The 17,368-nt window shown below is 39.5% G+C and overlaps 1 protein-coding gene and 1 long non-coding RNA gene across 3 annotated transcripts in view; one reads left to right on the forward strand and one right to left on the reverse strand.

Moving 5' to 3' along the window:
* LOC109296121 overlaps positions 1 to 17,368 on the forward strand; it is a 637,130-nt gene that overhangs the window by 13,627 nt on the left and 606,135 nt on the right. The window lies entirely within an intron of this gene.
* TXNRD1 (thioredoxin reductase 1) overlaps positions 3,415 to 17,368 on the reverse strand; it is an 81,525-nt gene continuing 67,571 nt past the window's right edge. For both annotated transcript variants that reach the window (XM_019515344.1, XM_019515343.1), the window contains exons 13-17: positions 16,380 to 16,536; positions 14,107 to 14,214; positions 12,579 to 12,674; positions 10,852 to 10,986; positions 3,415 to 4,296 (exon numbers count right to left, since the gene is read on the reverse strand). In XM_019515344.1, the coding sequence (XP_019370889.1) occupies positions 4,234 to 4,296; positions 10,852 to 10,986; positions 12,579 to 12,674; positions 14,107 to 14,214; positions 16,380 to 16,536 (559 nt within the window). In that variant the 3' untranslated portion in view covers positions 3,415 to 4,233. The remainder of the gene's footprint in view (positions 4,297 to 10,851; positions 10,987 to 12,578; positions 12,675 to 14,106; positions 14,215 to 16,379; positions 16,537 to 17,368) is intronic.

Genomic DNA, 17,368 nt, shown 5'->3' on the forward strand with positions numbered 1-17,368 from the left:
GATCTACAAGGTCCCTTCCGACCCAACTTCTATGATTCTTTCAGCTATCCTGTTCACACAAAAGCACTGTCATCTGTTTGGTGAGCATGCAGTAGTTTCACACCTCTTAAAAAAGCCCAACACGCCTCTATAAATTTTGCTTCTCTAAAAGGAGAGTAAGCGTGCCATGCACTAGCTTGGTAAATGTCAAACAGTTGCAACAATGATCCTATCAGAGCTGCAGATTGATCCCCAGGTCTGTTTTAAAAAGTGGGTTGAATACGCCAACTGTAAGACAAGCTGGCCCCCAATTCCTTCCCCCCTCCTCCCCTACACACACACAGAAGAGGTGGAGGCTGAATCTCAGGTACCCCTTGCTGGTATTATACCATATTTGCAACAGTAACCCTACCCTACCTCTCCCATGGAGCATACCAAATTTCAGAGCAATACGAGTAAGCCCATGGATATTAGAACATTTAGAAGAGCTGATTATTTTAAGGCAAGAGGTTCTCAACCTTAAGTATAAGTCCTCTCCACTATAATTACAAAAGAGGTGCATTTGATCTGAAAAGTGGGAGGGAGGGAGGGAGGGAGACGCAGTGCCATCAGCAGATCTCTTTGAAGTTAGGATACAAGTTAGGGTTGTCCTAACAGATCACACCAGGGTGTGTAATGATGAGTGGGAGAAAGCTAAACTTTAAAAAGTGAATCTCAGCAGATAGCAAAAAAGCAGCCTGTTAATTAACCATTGAAACTTTCAAAAATTGCTGATTCTCCACGTATTTCAATGAAATACCTTAAGAGGCATTTGGCTTGTATTCATGCAAGAGTTCCAAAAATGTTAATAACTAATACAGTAAAAAGAAGGACATGAGCTGAATATAAATATTGTTTAATTTATTACATTTTCTAGTAAATATAATTTTCAAAACATTCATCATAAAATGTGTAATTTGATATAAATTCCAAGTACTTTGCTTTGGCATTCAACAGAGCCTTATATCTTGTCTTCATGAATTATATGCCTCTATCACCATGAATAGAAACACAATATAAAATTTAATGAGGAAAAATGTACTAAAATGCTTACACTCCACTTCTTTTATTTTAAATATATATAAAAATAGTTTAGAATATGTACACCAAAATTATTAATCAGTTGAAGGAAGCTTTACAAACCTATGGCCCCAGTCCTGCAAACATGCACACGTACACACTCACACACACACAACCTTTATCTATATGTTTAACTACCTGGCTTTAATGATTTCTCATATGTAGAAGGTTATTCACTCAGGTTTGAAGAAACTGTACTGTCTGGGTTTTCAGAAGCCATACATGTGGCATCTGGGGCATTCAGGACACAAGAGGCTGATAATTTTAGTGAAAATGAGTTCTTTTGTCTTAAAACTATGCCCTCCTTGTATCTTTAATATACCAAAAGATGCCAACTCCCTACATCTTATGAAACTATCCAACACAGTATTCAAAATCAAAAGATTAAAATAAATGACTCAGGAGTTAATAATTTTATACTGGCTTTCTCTGCCGTTAAAAATGGCATCTTTCTTCCTTCACTTGATTTCTTTCTTCACTTCGAGGGTGATCAAAATGCGTAGCACCTTGTGCAAATGTTCTATTTGTTCTGTAAACTGGCCCAGAAAAAAACAAACAAACTGTTTGGTATGGTATCAAACATTTTTTAAAAACCCTTCAGTTAAGTTGGAACTTGTAAAAATAATTTACAACTCCGTGGGCACGTCTACATGAGATGCTGACTGCGCAGTAGCCTGACGCTACTGTGCAATAGCGTCACGTGACAAAAGCCACGCTGAGATACTGCTGTGCATTAGTATTAAGATACTCTGCAGTACCATCACTTAAAGATGTTTGCCAGTGCTACTGCGCAGCAACTCTGGTTACTGCACATTTATTTAGTATTTGCTTATACAAGTACTACATAAATGCTCAGTGACCACTGAGTAGTAGCATCTGGTTTAGACGCACCCTGGTAGAAGACTGCCAGCAGAGAAAAGGTGAAATTCACTCCTGGCCAAAGACCTAGACCAAAGCTTTTGTCTTAGGGTGACTCTCCCAGGATTCATCCTACAACAATAAACTCTGGAAAACCATTAAAAAATGCTGAAGATGCCTGTTAAATCAGAGAGCTGTTGTGAACCAGATTAAAAAGCACATTCATTTCCATTACAAAGAGATGTTTTGCTTCTGTTTTGATAAATGCACAGACTTTAACAGGCACAAGAGAAATATGGAGGGAAATGAGTTTTAGAAGTAAATACTGTTTTAAACTTGTTTATATCCGTTAAAGAAAATGACAGCGCATACAAGAAAATTAAGATGCCTTTACCCCCAGAAAAGATCTGTTTCAACATAGGGTTTTTTGAGAGATCATTTTGTTATGCAGATGTAACTAAACTGAAAGGGCACCCATACGCATGACAGATGTGTGCTCCAACGCGTGCTACTTATCACGCATCGGAGCAAACTCAATTAATTGAGTCTGCTGTCAGTCTGCCAGAGCATGCTAATTAGCGCACTCCATTAGCTTCCACATCACATGTATTCAGCGTCCTCATGTTTCAAAATGGCAATGGGGGCACTTAACTAAAGCTTGTTGAACTAAAGCTCTCAGAGTTAAAGTGCCCCCACCCCAGAGCATGTATATAGATGCCCAAAGAGTGCAACCATACTGCTTTGTTCAAACTGGCTTAAGTGATTTCATCTGTCAGTCAGAGAAATAAGTGGAGAGCTTTTTTGAGCAGGTGCAAGGTACAATGTTCCAACACTAGGATCAATACGTTATGGGGCATCATGTTTGATTATGAGGTATCTAGTGGAACGTACTGGTATTTGGGGCCAAATGCCAATAATTCCTTTCACAGTATTCCATTATCTAGTTGGACATTATGGGCATTTTTACACATGCATGCACCGCAGCACCTGGCACTTGCAGCACATGCATTTGTATAAACAACAAAATGCGTGTCAGTGCTGAGAAAATGGTAGCAGTGCGCTTTTGAACTAAAATACATCAAAGGTGTTTTAATTCAAAAGTGCACCACTGCCATTTTCTGCATGCTGATGCACATATCATCATTTATACAAATATATGCAGACTATGTTAATCAAATCTCCTCAGATGTGCTGGATTTCTGGTGCACGGGAGTGGACTAAGGTATGGGTATAAATGCCATATGACCCCAAAGCAGTGCAGAGTATTTAGATAGGAAGCAATGCAGCAGGGGATAACAATGAGAGGACTATCTGAAGTAGTGCAGTTAATTTGAAATTGGACACCTGTACATACACTTTAGAGTGGTATGCTCATTCCAAAACAGAATTATTTCACTTCCAAAGAGGATTAATTATAGTGAGATAAGAGACAGGTCTTTTTTGAAATTTTTGTTTTTCAAAGAAAATCATAATTTCTGTGCGCGTGCCTAACGAGTTTATATATTAAAGAATACCCTAAAAGGTATTCTGGCAAAAAGTTTGCCCATGTAGCAAGGCCTTGCAAAATATTTTCCTCTTTCAATGACTAGAACAAGTTGCAACCATAGCCACAAGTAGGTGGCTGCAAAATAAAACGAAACAAAAAGAAGAGGACTTAACAACTAGGTTTTAGGATTTTTGGAAGCCAAACTAGATTTCCTATTCTGAAAAGTGCTGAATCTTTCTGCAAGGACATTTTCCTTGTCTGAATTAAATGTAAGATAAGTTCTCTCTCTACATGCATGACTTAACTACATTACTGTCCTCAAATGGTATGTATGCTTAACAAGGAGTTGTCATAATGACAGTTTTATACTGAGCCATAATAAGATACCACAGAATTTCAGGACTTGTGGTGATGCATTTGAATTAGGAAGCTCTTCATTTAGGAGAAGGAGGTTATTCTCAAACTGTGCTAGCAATTCTTCCATCACTGCCTACCAGAAATGCTGGCTTTAGGCTGCGACTTCATGGAAGCATCCTGTAAATGCCATGCCATGCAGCAGCTTGACATTAATTATTCCCACTGTTTTGCAAATTGCCATCCAATCATCACAAGCAACTAACAAACCTCAACATGCTTGTCTCATCCAGTTAAGGTAGTGCTTTGGTGAAGACATGCATATTGCTATCGAGGGTTGATGACAGTTTATCTTGAGGTGGTTTCTTCTGCACAAGTCAGCCACAGTGATGAAAGTTGGTCTCCGGCAACAGCAACAACAGTGGGGGTGTTTAACCTCAGCATCCAGATTGAACGATATTTCCACCAGAACGCTTTGTCACTGATAGGGTGGTGAATATCTAAAATGAAGGAAACAGGAATACTTTGAGTATACGTAAATGAATCTCAGAGGGGGTAGAACTCAGACATGAAGAAAGCATGCTAAATCCATTTCTTTTCTAAATCAAAATACATGCAGAACCCATATGTACCACTGTCTTCACAATTCTCCCTAGGACTTTTTTGGGGGAAAGGATAAATTAATAAGGGAATGTTGTGTGTCTTTCGATCAACAATAATACACTCCAGTCTATACAATTATTGAGTATGTTGACTTCAGTTTGCTAGGAAACTGAAATCAACACAAGACAGCAGGTTCCTAAACAGAACGTAAATCATTGCCATAAACCCTTCTCACATCACATATATGTCACCATAATAGGAATTTTTATAGGCTGAAATTCACCCCAGTAAGAAAGGAACTGCACAAAGCCTTCCATGTTATTTTAGGCTGTCAACAGTGCTGCTGGTTGTGGGGCAGCAAAGAGTGATATGGCAACCAGATGTTTGACAACTGCAAGAGGACTGACTACGCTTGCACTGACATGCATCCAAAGGTTGGGAGCCTTGCTTAGGAAAAGGAAGCCTCGATTCCAACACGTAAGCCAAGATGCTGTGTTGCACCTCCAATATCCCACAAGGAGGGACAGGATTGGCTTCAAACTACCCAGGCATCTGTGCAATTCTGGGCTGCTCCAAGTGCTAACACAATCCCTGGCATAACTCCAAACAGCCTTGGAGCCCACTTAACGGTATGACAACCTACTTGGGATACTTAGGGAATCTGGGGCAAGCTGGACAGGCTTCAGAAGTTGAAGCCTCATGTCAATGGCACAAGGATCTGGTGGGGAAATAGTCTATGTGGAGCTACTTACTGTGCCTCAACCCAGTGAACTTATGATTTTTTTCCTAGAAACTTGCTTAGGGAAGTCATAGAATGGGCTTGTGGCTAGAGGTGACTGGACTGGAACTCCAGAAAGTATTTTTTATTCCCCTCTATCTTAGTTTTCCTATATAACCTCAGGAAAATTATTAACCTTTCTGTACCTCGGAGTCCAATCACTTGCTTCTGTGCATCTCTTCTCTCATCTCTAGGCATTCTGGCTAGTTTCTCCAAAGAGCTTACAATTGCTTACCACCCATTTTTACCAGTGTTCAGCACAGTAGGCCCCAAAAACACTAACATTATAAAAATGAAGGAACAGACTTCAGTGGGCTTTCAATCAGAGTGAGGTTGCCCCTCGCATTTTAGAAGTAGGCTGTTTGTAACCTTTGTAACCACAATTTTGATTGAAAGAGCTCATACATTACCAGAATAAAATTAAAAATGCCTCAGTACAACTCTTTCAGTATAGTTTTCTTATATACAAGCTGCCTTAATACTACGATGCACTTTGTTTTCTCCAGATAATACCCTATGAAATTCTTTATAGATATACATTTTTTTATTATTTTATGACAACCATAAAAATAAAAATACTAAAGATATTTTTATAAAATTAAAAAATATTGTAATTTCAGAAGAAAAAGAAACTACATAAAATCCAGCAAATTACCTGAGTTAATATGTGACATTTACTATACAGCAGGTAGCATTATTTTGCATATGTCTAATACAGGAAGGATTACAGAAAATCAAAACAGTTCCAAAACTGTATAAAAATAAATATGGTTCGCAGCTACAGTAATTAGCCACCATCAAAGTTATCTCTAAGGAGAATAAACCGAGATTAGACTATCTGGCTATTTCAGCCATGCAAATGAAACCCAAGGACATAATCAGATGTGCAGGCACATGCAGTTTCTGGTGCTGCAAACTTCTCTGAGGTGCCAAAAATTGCATGCCTGGCATGTTAAAACATGCCCTACACTGCAAATTTGCAGCACTGGGGCAAAAATTGCTACTGGGAGATCCCAATAGCAAAAAACAACTGCTGGCCTGAGCATCTCTGCTTTAGTTGTCCCCCAGCTGCTCCAGCATGGCAGGAGTCGGGAGGAGCAGGGAAACTGCAGTTTCCCCGAAGCAAGGCAATTTGCCTCACACCAAGCCACACATATAGAGGTGTATACTGCAGCAATTTTGTGCCACTACTACTTTTGCCGCAGCAAGCACACACACCTGCACGTGGGGATGTGCCCCAATTGTCTGCAGTTAACAGGGATCTAAAAACCCTGGAGTTTGGTGAATAGAAACCTTTTTGTACAGATTGCTAACACCTCTTTGGAGAAAAGCATCAATAAATAATACACATCTTCCTCTTTTATAAGCAGACTGTCGTAGCATAGTCATAGCAGAGCTACTGGCACGGCTGTTCGAGCACTCTTGGCACTTAGGTCAGGTCCCAGAGGACCGGAAAAGGGCCAATGTGGTCCCTATTTTCAAGAAGGGGAGGAAGGAAGGAAGGATCCGGGTAACTATAGACCAGTTAGTCTCACCTCTATCCTCAGGAAAACCTTTGAAAAAAGGTTATTAAGGATCACAGTTGTGGGAGACCAGCGAGGAAAGCAGTGCTAAAGGGCAACCGGTATGGATCCATAGCAGGCAGATCCTACCCAACTAACCTTGTTTCTTTTTATGACCAGGTCACAAAATGCTTAGATGCGGGAATCAAGGTGGATGTCATCTACTTGGATTTTAAGAAGGTCTTCAATACGATATCTCATTATATTCTCATAGATAAACTGAGAGACCGTGACGTAGATGATTACACAGTCACATGGGTGACAAATTGGCTTAGGGGTTGCACCCAGAGAGTGGTGGTAGATGGGTTGGTATCAACCTGGAAAGTTGTGGGCAGTGGAGTCCCACAAGGCTTGGTCCTTGGACCAGTGCTGTTCAATGTCTTTATTACAAACATTATCTGTTTCCTTCTTTATCTGAGCCTAATCTCTGTGTGCACCAGCCAGTTCTGGCTGCTGTGCAGTCTCTGCACAGCTTGTTGACTAAAACAAATCCAATGGAATCTATTTGGGAATTACTGGAAATGTGATTTTTTGATTGAGAGCTTGTTCAAGTGAAGACAAGATTATAGATTAAGTAACTGAAAAGCATATATTAATTAACCAGCTGAGCTACGCTGGTTTTATAAGAAATCTAACTTTAATCATATATCCTCAGTTTTAAATACTAACATTTTAAACAGCAAAACAGTCTTTCTAGGGGAAAAGACACCCCTCACCTCTACCTCTGCTTTTCTGAAGGTTCTGCCACTGAAATTCAAATGAAAAGTGTAGAGACATGTCACATTTACTGCTGTCTATCAACTTTACTTCACAGCAAGAGGAAAAGATTTACTGTACACCATCTTACTATGTAGTAAAAATCACTTGAACTCAAGATTGAAAAATATATAGAAACTTTACTATGTAGGAAAGTTACTATATAGAATATTTTGCATGTCTGTTCCTGTGATCAGTTTTATCCCACTGTATCTGCTCAATGCAAAATGGCTCTTCTGCCACCGAGTAGCCAAGTATATCAGTTTGGGAGAGTTTGTCACTTGTATGTTCTGCACTACAAAGTACAAAATGGGGTAAATTACTCTGTAGTAATTATGAAACGTGTCCACATTTTAAATTGAACTTTACTCTTTAAGCAGAGCTATTGATCTCAACAGGTCCTTTTCGCAGCAAATATTTTTGAGCCAAGCAAGAAAAAGCAAAATCTTGCTCTAATTTATAAAACGAACAAATTGCAACTCAATTCTTAGTCTTACTGAAGTTGTGCAATAGCGTACTTCTTATGGGGCTATTCAGGAAATGCAGCACATCAGTGTGGATGTCAATATCTGACCCTATAAAAATGCAAGCTTATTGCTTTCTGCAGGGATCCGATTTGCTTCTCTGTAGTTCGTTTATAAATGTATAAAAACTGGGCTGATGTCACTCATCACTCTAATTTGTTTCAATATATTCAGGACCTACAACTGCCACACAATTTTTAAACCTTTTTTTTTCTCACCGCTGCACTTTGATTTTTGTTGCCTGCACAGAAGATGAGATGACGAAACAGGAACTCTTGAAGGCTGCCACTAAAAATCATAATAACTCTCTGGAGCTTTTCATTTGTGTGTTTCTCCTGAACCAATTCCATTTTCTTGCCCAAATAAACATGATTAACTGAAATTATGTCTCCAAATTATGTCTAATCATAATTCTATTCATTTTCAATTTTAGCAGCTCAGATGTCCAGAATAAATTACAAGTATCATTCTATCTTCACACTACATATGCTAATTCCCTATTTGAATTCACAGGTTTGCCAACTCCCACTCAGACATCCACTCTAAAGGGCTTCTGATGAACTGAGAACTTGTTTCCCCCTCTGAGAACTTCTAAGAAGACCATTATAATATGCTATTACAGAGGAAACGAAAACCTTTGTCGTGGGTGCTTTGAAAATGATTCAAACAGCCACCAATATATTACATTCACAAAGACTGTGCTATGCTGTTTACTTTGCACACACAACACATACAAACACAGGTACATGGATTCTGCTATTTCTGCAGACTTCTAGTATTCAATGCTACAGCCTGTAGCTAAATTTTGCATATAAAAATACAGATTCAGCACAAAACCCACTGACTGGAATTCAAGAGTTAAGACGGTCCAGAAGGGATCATGGACCAAGGTTCTCAGCTGATATAAATTGACATAACCAGCTGTATCCAATGGAACCTGACTCCCCAGCTGAGGATCTGGCTGCCTTTCTCTATAGAAAAGCCAATATTTCAGTTTAAGTGAATTGCAAAACAAAAGTAAAAATAAATTATTTTGCTTTTCTATGTGATACTTTTTTATTTAATCAAAATGTTGAGTTAAATGGAATCTCTAGGGACAGATTTTAATAGGAAGGTCTTGATGTAGTTGTTCCTTTGGTAGAACACCAGTTTAAAGCCTGCTTTATAACTATCTGAAATTTTAGCCCTTGATAACCAATTGAGCAGAAGTAATATTTTAAGCTTCATATGCAAATTTATGAACAGAAATAGAATTCTGTGCTCTCTGACAGAGGAGGCAGTTCAACATGGCAGACCACAGTATTAAATACACAGTTAAATAATAAAAACCTAAATCCCAGTCTTGATATAAACTGGTTAAATTTAAACATCATCATTTTTGGGTCATCCAAAAGCAATTTCCATCCTCCAAATCAAAACACACACACACACACACACACACACACACGCGCGCGCGCGCGCGCGCTTTGTCTGTGCATCTGGCCATAATGCTCTTGGAGCTCTACGATTGGTTGCCTCGGCAGCCAATCACAATGCTTACTGAAACAAGCAGTGTGCTCCGCACAGACAGAGACACAGATGGACGGCCAGATGCGATGGTGGGGAGCGGAGGGTGGCTGTCATGGGTCAGACATGGAGCGGAGGGGGGGCCGAACTCTTGAAACTCTCCAGCTTGGAGGTGGCAGCGGCATGGGGTAGTGGCAGAGGGGGATGAAGGGGAAGGCAGGGATGGAATGGGACAGTGGAACGCCCCCATGATGGCAAGTATAGAGTTGAATGGCGAGGCCAGCACTGCTGGCCTTGTCTATCCCGTCCCCTCCCCTCCCCGGCCCTGCTCCTTGGAGGTGGCAGCAGCGCAGGGTGGTGGTGGAGGGGGATAGAAGAGACTGCAGTGTAAGTCTCCCCCACCCCCCTCCTGGGAGGCAGCAGGGGCATGGGGTGGTGGCATTCCTTCCCTGCTTCCCCCTGCCCCCTCCCCCCATCATCCTTGATGGGCAATTCGCTAGTTCTTATATAATAAAGGGCTTTGTCTGTCTGTCTGTCCATAACCCTCTTGGAGCTCTCTGACTGGTTAGTGAACCAGAGTGTGGAGCACCACCATGATGACGGGGATGGAGAGGCACCTCAGAGGCAGCAGCGGTGCAGCATAATAGATGGCAGTGCTCCATGTCCCCCCCGTCATTCTTGATGGACAATTCGCTAGTTCCTTTTTATAAAAACGTTGAATAGTCAAGTATTTCTGACATCCACTCCTGAGAGATTAAAATATATTGGCTCTACTTATATTTCAAAATTATGGGATATATCCTCAAAGCTACAGGTGAAAAGCACACAGCCAAAGCAAGGGAAGGCAGAAGTGAAGGGGGAAGGAGCTATCAGAAGGACTAAAACTCATCTCTGAACTACCCCAATCCTGCTGACACTCTATGCTATGATAATCCCCAGGTACAGGCTTAAAGCAACTTGAAAGCTGCCCACTTTATGGTGGTTGATAGTTTTGCCACTGCTGAGGATCACAAATGGGGATCTTCTAGAGTACAAAAAGACATGAAGGCTCTTACATCATTCTTTCTCTTCATATGTTGGCAGTAAGGAAGGGGAAGACACAGGAGCTTTTGTGCCTGCCCTAGTCTCACACTGGATCTACCTTTTGCTGGTGGGAGGTAAATGCAATAATCTAGGACAAACCTTTGGAGGCTGAATGATCCAGTTTTAAGGTCATATATTACACTACAAAGTGGCTGCACTATATAAGCAAATCTAGCTTCGTATATAATTTTACTTCCAAATGCACACATTAGCTGTGAAAACTCACTGACATGGTATACGCACCTCTGCACAGACTGGATGAATTCCTATTGTGCTGTCCAACTGCTCTTTTGTCAGTCCACACTTGATGGCAGCTGCAAACCCCTGGGTAACTTCTCCAGCATTTGGGCCAAGCACATGGAACCCAATAACTCTCTTCTAAATAACAGAGAGAAGTAAATTCAAATAGCCTCATGCATTTATTCTTTTCAGATTATTTTGAAGATTTTTGGCACTGGTAAGACTATAAGACTCTTAAGTTAATATATAATTACACAAATATAGATATAAATATAAAATTATCATTCCCACTACAAAAGGAAAATTGTAAAAACAATTTTGGTATGTCTATGAAACAGAAAGAAATGACAAGAACTAGAGCATCAGCTCTCTACACAGTTTTGTGCAAACAGTCATCTGACAATGCTAAGGACACAAGTATGACGTTGTTGCATAAGTTGTGTCTGATTACTGAGTGTGACAGATTTTGCAAATCCATGAGAATTTACTGTTTTCTGAGGTATGTTTTCCCACTAACTTCAATTAGATTGTCTGAGAAAAAATAAGCATGTGTGCAGTATTGGGGAGCACAGTGAGCAGCACTGGGGCTATATTAGGTGGCCATACACTGCATATTTATTCTCATTTAAATGAAAAATAAATTTTAAAAACTTCCCATTTAGAAGCTGTTTATATTACAGTATGCATTACAATGCAAGAAAAGCTTATAAATAATTCTAATTAGCTTTTTGATTAGACTGATGTAATTGATGAATTAAATCATTACTGCTGAAAGGTGGCTTCAGGCAGACATTCACTGACAAGTAATACATTCTGTCTCAACAGTCAAAATCAAAACATTGGCTCATGGATGCGATGACAGGTATACAATAGGTAAATTAGAAACTATTCTCGGGTCGTAATATTTCTTATAAAACACAGATAATGTATCTGGCAATTGCTGAAGCAAATTTAAAGGCATATAGTCACTAGCAAATTATCACTCATATCAGTACACCAATGTTCAAGTGAAAAATATTTGGAAATGTTCTAGCATCTCTCTTTACTGAAGCTTGGAGAGAATAATCTATACAGATCTATGGGATTTTTATTGTTACTATCTTGCTCTGTGTTTTAATACTTCAGGACAGATCCTCAGCTAGTGTCAACTGCTAGGATGAAGTTACCCTGCCTTATACTGGCTGAAGATTCATCCCTGTTGTTACTCTGTAGCAAATCTGCTGTGTATCAAGTCTATCTGCACTGCTAACTATAGAGTACAGCCTTTGTGATTACAGTTTAAGATTATGTTTCCTCATTAGTGAGCAGCAGGGCCATTAAGAACTTCTGGTAGATTTCCAGAATAAGGAATAGATAGAACCTTAACATTTAAAATCAAATACAGTCCATTTTTTTAAATGCCATTAAGAGGAGTTTCAGGCATGAGAGAAATAGATAACATATAACAAGTTTCATCTTGGATAATCTTTCGCACTACAGATGTTTGTTTAGATTTATTATAAATGGTCAAGACAATCAACATGAACAAAAGTAATGGCAAAATCCAAAACCCACTGACGTTAATGGGATTCTTTAGACAGCGTTGGGGGGGGTGTATAAAGTAAATGGTAACTATTTAAAAAGTCTGTTAACATTCAGGTCAGGTTAGTGACAAACTGAAATGATATGATGACAATAGCCCCTAAAATGATTACACAGCTGCTTCTTGACCACGGGGAAAATACACTTACGTTATCTTGAATATTGCAAATTATCTTTGCATAGCATTTGTTGTTGTCTCTGCCTGGGACCGTCCATTCCAATGGCCAGAAAAAGCTATGGTATACCTGGGAACAGAATACAGATATTAAACACATTTTATAATTTACAACACAGAAGAAGGATGTTTCAAAAACAGTCAGCACTGGCCTAACTCCACGCTACTGAAATCAAAAGAGCAAAAGGGCTCAATGAAAGCAGTTATACTGACCCTTGGGTATTTTTTAAAATCTCCTATATATTTTAAAAACTAATATACCTGTGGTCCGTGGACCCCTGGAGGTCTGCCGACTTTGTCTAAGGGGTCCATCAAACATGGCTACGATCATTTAAAAGTATGTGAATACCCACACTTACAATTCAAAGGGGTCTGCACCTCCATTCCAAATTTTTCAGAGGTCCGCAAATGAAAAAAGTTTGAAAACCACTGCTCTATATAAAGATCTTCTTACCCTATTTTTAAACTCAACAAGATTGCTTTGTTTTCTAAACGTTTTAGGCAGAAGGTAGGCAAGGAGATACCAACATCTTAGTAGCCAAAGTACCACAGATGTGTTAAAGTGATTGCAATTAATCAGACTGGAATTTAGCCATGGCAGATTGAAATTCCTTTACAGGCTCCTTGGAGCAAAATTTCAGAACTCTAATGGAGGAAAAGCACAGGCATGTGCCACAGTCCTTTCCAGTCTGGCTGTGCAGCCAGCCTGTGGGCAGTTTTACCTGGAGGTTACAGCAACACCAAGTTGAGAATCACTGAGGTAAGTTGAACACAACAGTGCTTCTCAACTGGGGAAGTCACTAAATTTTAAAAAGTTGTGGAAAGATGCCCTAACTCTGAAAAAGGTCGAGAACCACTGCCCTACACAATCATTCCCCCAAACCAGGCTCCCACAGTGACTTCTGTGGTAAGTGCAAGGACATCATAACAATCATACTCATGCCAAGATATTTTTCTTGCATTTTTCTATAGTGTGTTTTGTAGAATAAATGTGTTATCTAGATCCCATTCCTGCAAATGCTTATGCATACTTAATTTTACTCATGTGAAAATCCCAACAGATTTAATGGGATGATTCACACAAGAAAAAGCCAGTAGTTGCGTGTTGTAAAATCAGGGCTTTGGTACAAGAAGGAACAATTATCATTGCAAAATTGCTGTCTGCGTATGAGGAACATGATAAAGAAACTGCTGTACTCAGGCAACTTTGACATCAAAGCCAACTTATTCATTTATGTTATGTTAGTTATGTTTGAAGACCAAGTTTTATTGTTTTTTTTTAAATAATATTTCATACCCAAGTCCTGTTTTCCAAGAAGAGAACCCACTTGAAGTCAGGTTTACCACAACTGCAAGCAAATGTTAATAACAAGTTTTTGGGTCCAACTAACAAAACAAAAAGCACCTAGAATCCTCTTCCTTCAAATCAGAAAGGTGACCAGATATTATTTTAATTAACATAAATGTTCTTTTAAATTAAAAACTAGAACTAAAGATCTTACCTCAATATTATTCTCCCCAAATTTCTCCATAGCTTTCTCCTCTGAAAATCCACAGGCTCCATATTCCATTGGAGTGAACACAGTAGTTGGAACATTCACATAGTCACACTGTGTAGGATAACAGTGAAAATGTAATTTTGTTTAACACCATCCATATCAATATTAAATCATGGCAGTGCTAACGTTTCAAATATCTGGAACATGAGAAGAAGACATGAGGAATTCATAACCCGAAAAGATGCACTTTTAGATAACCATGGTCTTGGGTCTTGTTTCCTTTTAGAGGGGTCAACTGGCAAAATTATAGGGTAAAGATGAAATTAATATGTATGACTTACAGAGAGAAGAGAGAATTCAGTGCCCTGCTTTCAAATGTAACAGATTTCCATGACAAATTGGCTATAAATGATAGATTTTAAAATTCCATCAAAATAAGAGTTCCTACAAACCAAACGCTGCACAGTTCACACATCTAGAAATCATTCCTTCTTTCACTAGCATAGTCTAAAATATGAAGTGTAAATAATGAATGAAAATATTCATGAAACAGGCTTGGAACTGCCGAACAGATCAATGTGCCAGATCATGCACCTCTGAAGCCAAGGAGAGTTTTCCCATAACTTCAGCTCTATCTTCGAAGAACTCCAGTTGCTGGCACAGATCATGTCCCTTTCCTCAAAGACAAGTATTCTCAACAGAATATATACACTATCTTTATATATTTGGAAATCTGCAACTTGCAAATAATACAATCAAGTCAAAAAGGCAATATGCATAAACTAAATAAAATCAGATGCAATTTTCTTTATCATATTACAGAAATTGACAGATGCACCATAGACCCAGAGCTCTTCTCCCTGGCCTGTTTTCCTAAAAAGTTCTTACTCTCACTTTAAAACAAGGGAAAAAAACCTCTCATAAATTATTATATTGATAAGGAGTTACTTTTAATGAATTTTCTTTATAGCTAGGAATCACCTAAGCCTCTTTTTCCCTGCCTATTCATGCACATTTTTATGCCTCAAAGTCACTCATTTTTAGCTTGGGGGAGGGGGGAAAGGGGGGAAAGAGTAGTAAAAGTTAGGATGCTATCTAAATAACTAGTTTTCTGAAATCATTGACCAAGATGACTCTTGCTTTGGCAGTATAAAATTCTCAATTTACTAAAATGGAGCAATCTGGCACAAAATTTAAATTAAGACATATTCTGAGTATTAAAATAAAAAAATTGGCTCCAGTTACTGATTTTTTAAGACTTGCTTGGCTGACGTAATGACATTATGCTCATTGGTTCAGACTTCTGTTACAGTAATACATGCCAGCCTAAAATAAACAAATCAATCAAACACCAAAGCTGGTTAACAATTGAACCCGATATGAATATTCAAGTTCTCACAAGAAAAGAAATCTTTGCACTCAAATTCTGTGGATATGAGGACCCTATTAGTACCCAGGCAGATGAATAGCACTCTGAAGAAACACTTTTTTTTTCTTTTCATATAAAGGTTGTAAGGTGTGATTTAATATTGGGATACTTCTATTTTATGCCAACATAAATCCAAAATTCTACTGGGGTAAAAAGGAACAAACAATGCACATGTCTGCACTGTCTCATTATAGCACCAAGGAGTGCCATACTGAGACATGCTATGCACCATACCCCCGGAAACAGAAGAAATGCACTGGGCACAAACCAACAAACTGTCCCTACAAGAAGCCCAGTGTGATTTAGCTCAGTACTGCCTTTTTCCATATTGGGGTGGTATAGACATGTCTTGTATGTAAAGATAGATTTCTCAAATGTGCTAGGGGATCATTCTTTCATGAATATTTAGAGAACTCGTAGTACTGTACTACAATGAATATACGAAGATGGGAAGTAAAAATATTAGTTCATATACTATTGAGAATTAACTGCACTGCAAAACCCTACTACAATCCCTTTATGGACAATAAATAGAACTATTAAATGTCTTATGAATTAGACTTAATGAATTTAAAGGAAATGACAATTATAGGGTAGACTGAAGCTAAAATTTAGTTAAATTAGTTCAGTTAATTTTACTATTATACTCTCAGAGAGAAAAAGATATTAATTTTGCCTGCACTATAGACAAAACAGATCAGCAGTAATATCTTTGTAAAGGGAAAATGGGAGGGATCAAAACTAATGCTCAAAACCATGCTATGAATTGTACATTAACATGTGGATTAATATATTGCATTTAAAGTTTAGAACAATGATAGTTTTGTCAAGATAACCCACTACTTACTTTTAAGGTTGCTCCAGCATAAAGCCTCTGAGTCAACAGTCTTCCTGCTTGGATTGCTACTGGTGTGAGTTCCAGCTTGTCCTCCAACACATCTCCAATGGCATAGATGTAAGGGACATTAGTCTGCTCCTCATCATTGGCAGGAATTTTTCCTGATCTGCAAATTGAATTAATATGAAACAAGCCATGCAATATATTCAGTGCAGCAGTCTAAAAGAATAAAATAGCAATAGCCTGGGGAAGCAGTGCCTTTTGGCTCCAGAAGAAGGATGCTTATTGCATCTGCTTCAGACACTTTTGGGCAGCCAGACAAAACAGTCTTAAAAGTCTGCCTAAAGCTCCACAAGGAAACCCCTATTATTTAGCTGCTTCACTTCTCCAGCACAACAAACATGTAATGTATTTACCTGAATCCAAGATGAGGTTTTTTTCCGTATTCAAGAAGGGGAGCAAAGCCCCTCATCTTGGATTTGGGTACAAGGCAGAGGGAGGGGCAGGCTGCTAAAGCTCCAACTCCAGCCCCAACCTGGGTGGGGGGTTGGAGTTGCAGCCACAGCAGCCACCTGCTCCCTCCCACCCTGACTTGCCTGATCACCATCTACCCCCTGCTCTGCTGCCTGGTGTCCTGGAGCTGCTGCTACTCCTGCTGCATGACTGGACCGGGACCAGGGCTACCCTGTGTCTGTGCCCCTGACTGGAATGGGGCCAGACCCATGTCAGATGGTAAGATGGGGTGGGCAGAGATTGCAGAGGAGGTAAGCAGGGGAGCAATGGCTGTGGGGTAACAGAGACTGCAGGGTGCAGGTGGCTGGGGATGAAGGCACCATAGGGTGGCAGGCATGGGGGGGAGGCAGAGATCAAGCTGCTGTCCCTCCCCATGCCCCCCCACCAGCTGCCTGCCCCACTTCTGCTGCTGCTTTCCCCACTGTAGCACTGAAGGGGAGACAAATTTAAGATGGCCCTCCAATAGTTAGATTTGATACATTAAA

This window comes from Gavialis gangeticus, unplaced genomic scaffold, assembly GCF_001723915.1.
Source record: "Gavialis gangeticus isolate Ggan-Ray unplaced genomic scaffold, GavGan_comp1, whole genome shotgun sequence".
In the NCBI taxonomy this organism is placed as follows: Eukaryota; Metazoa; Chordata; order Crocodylia; family Gavialidae; genus Gavialis; species Gavialis gangeticus.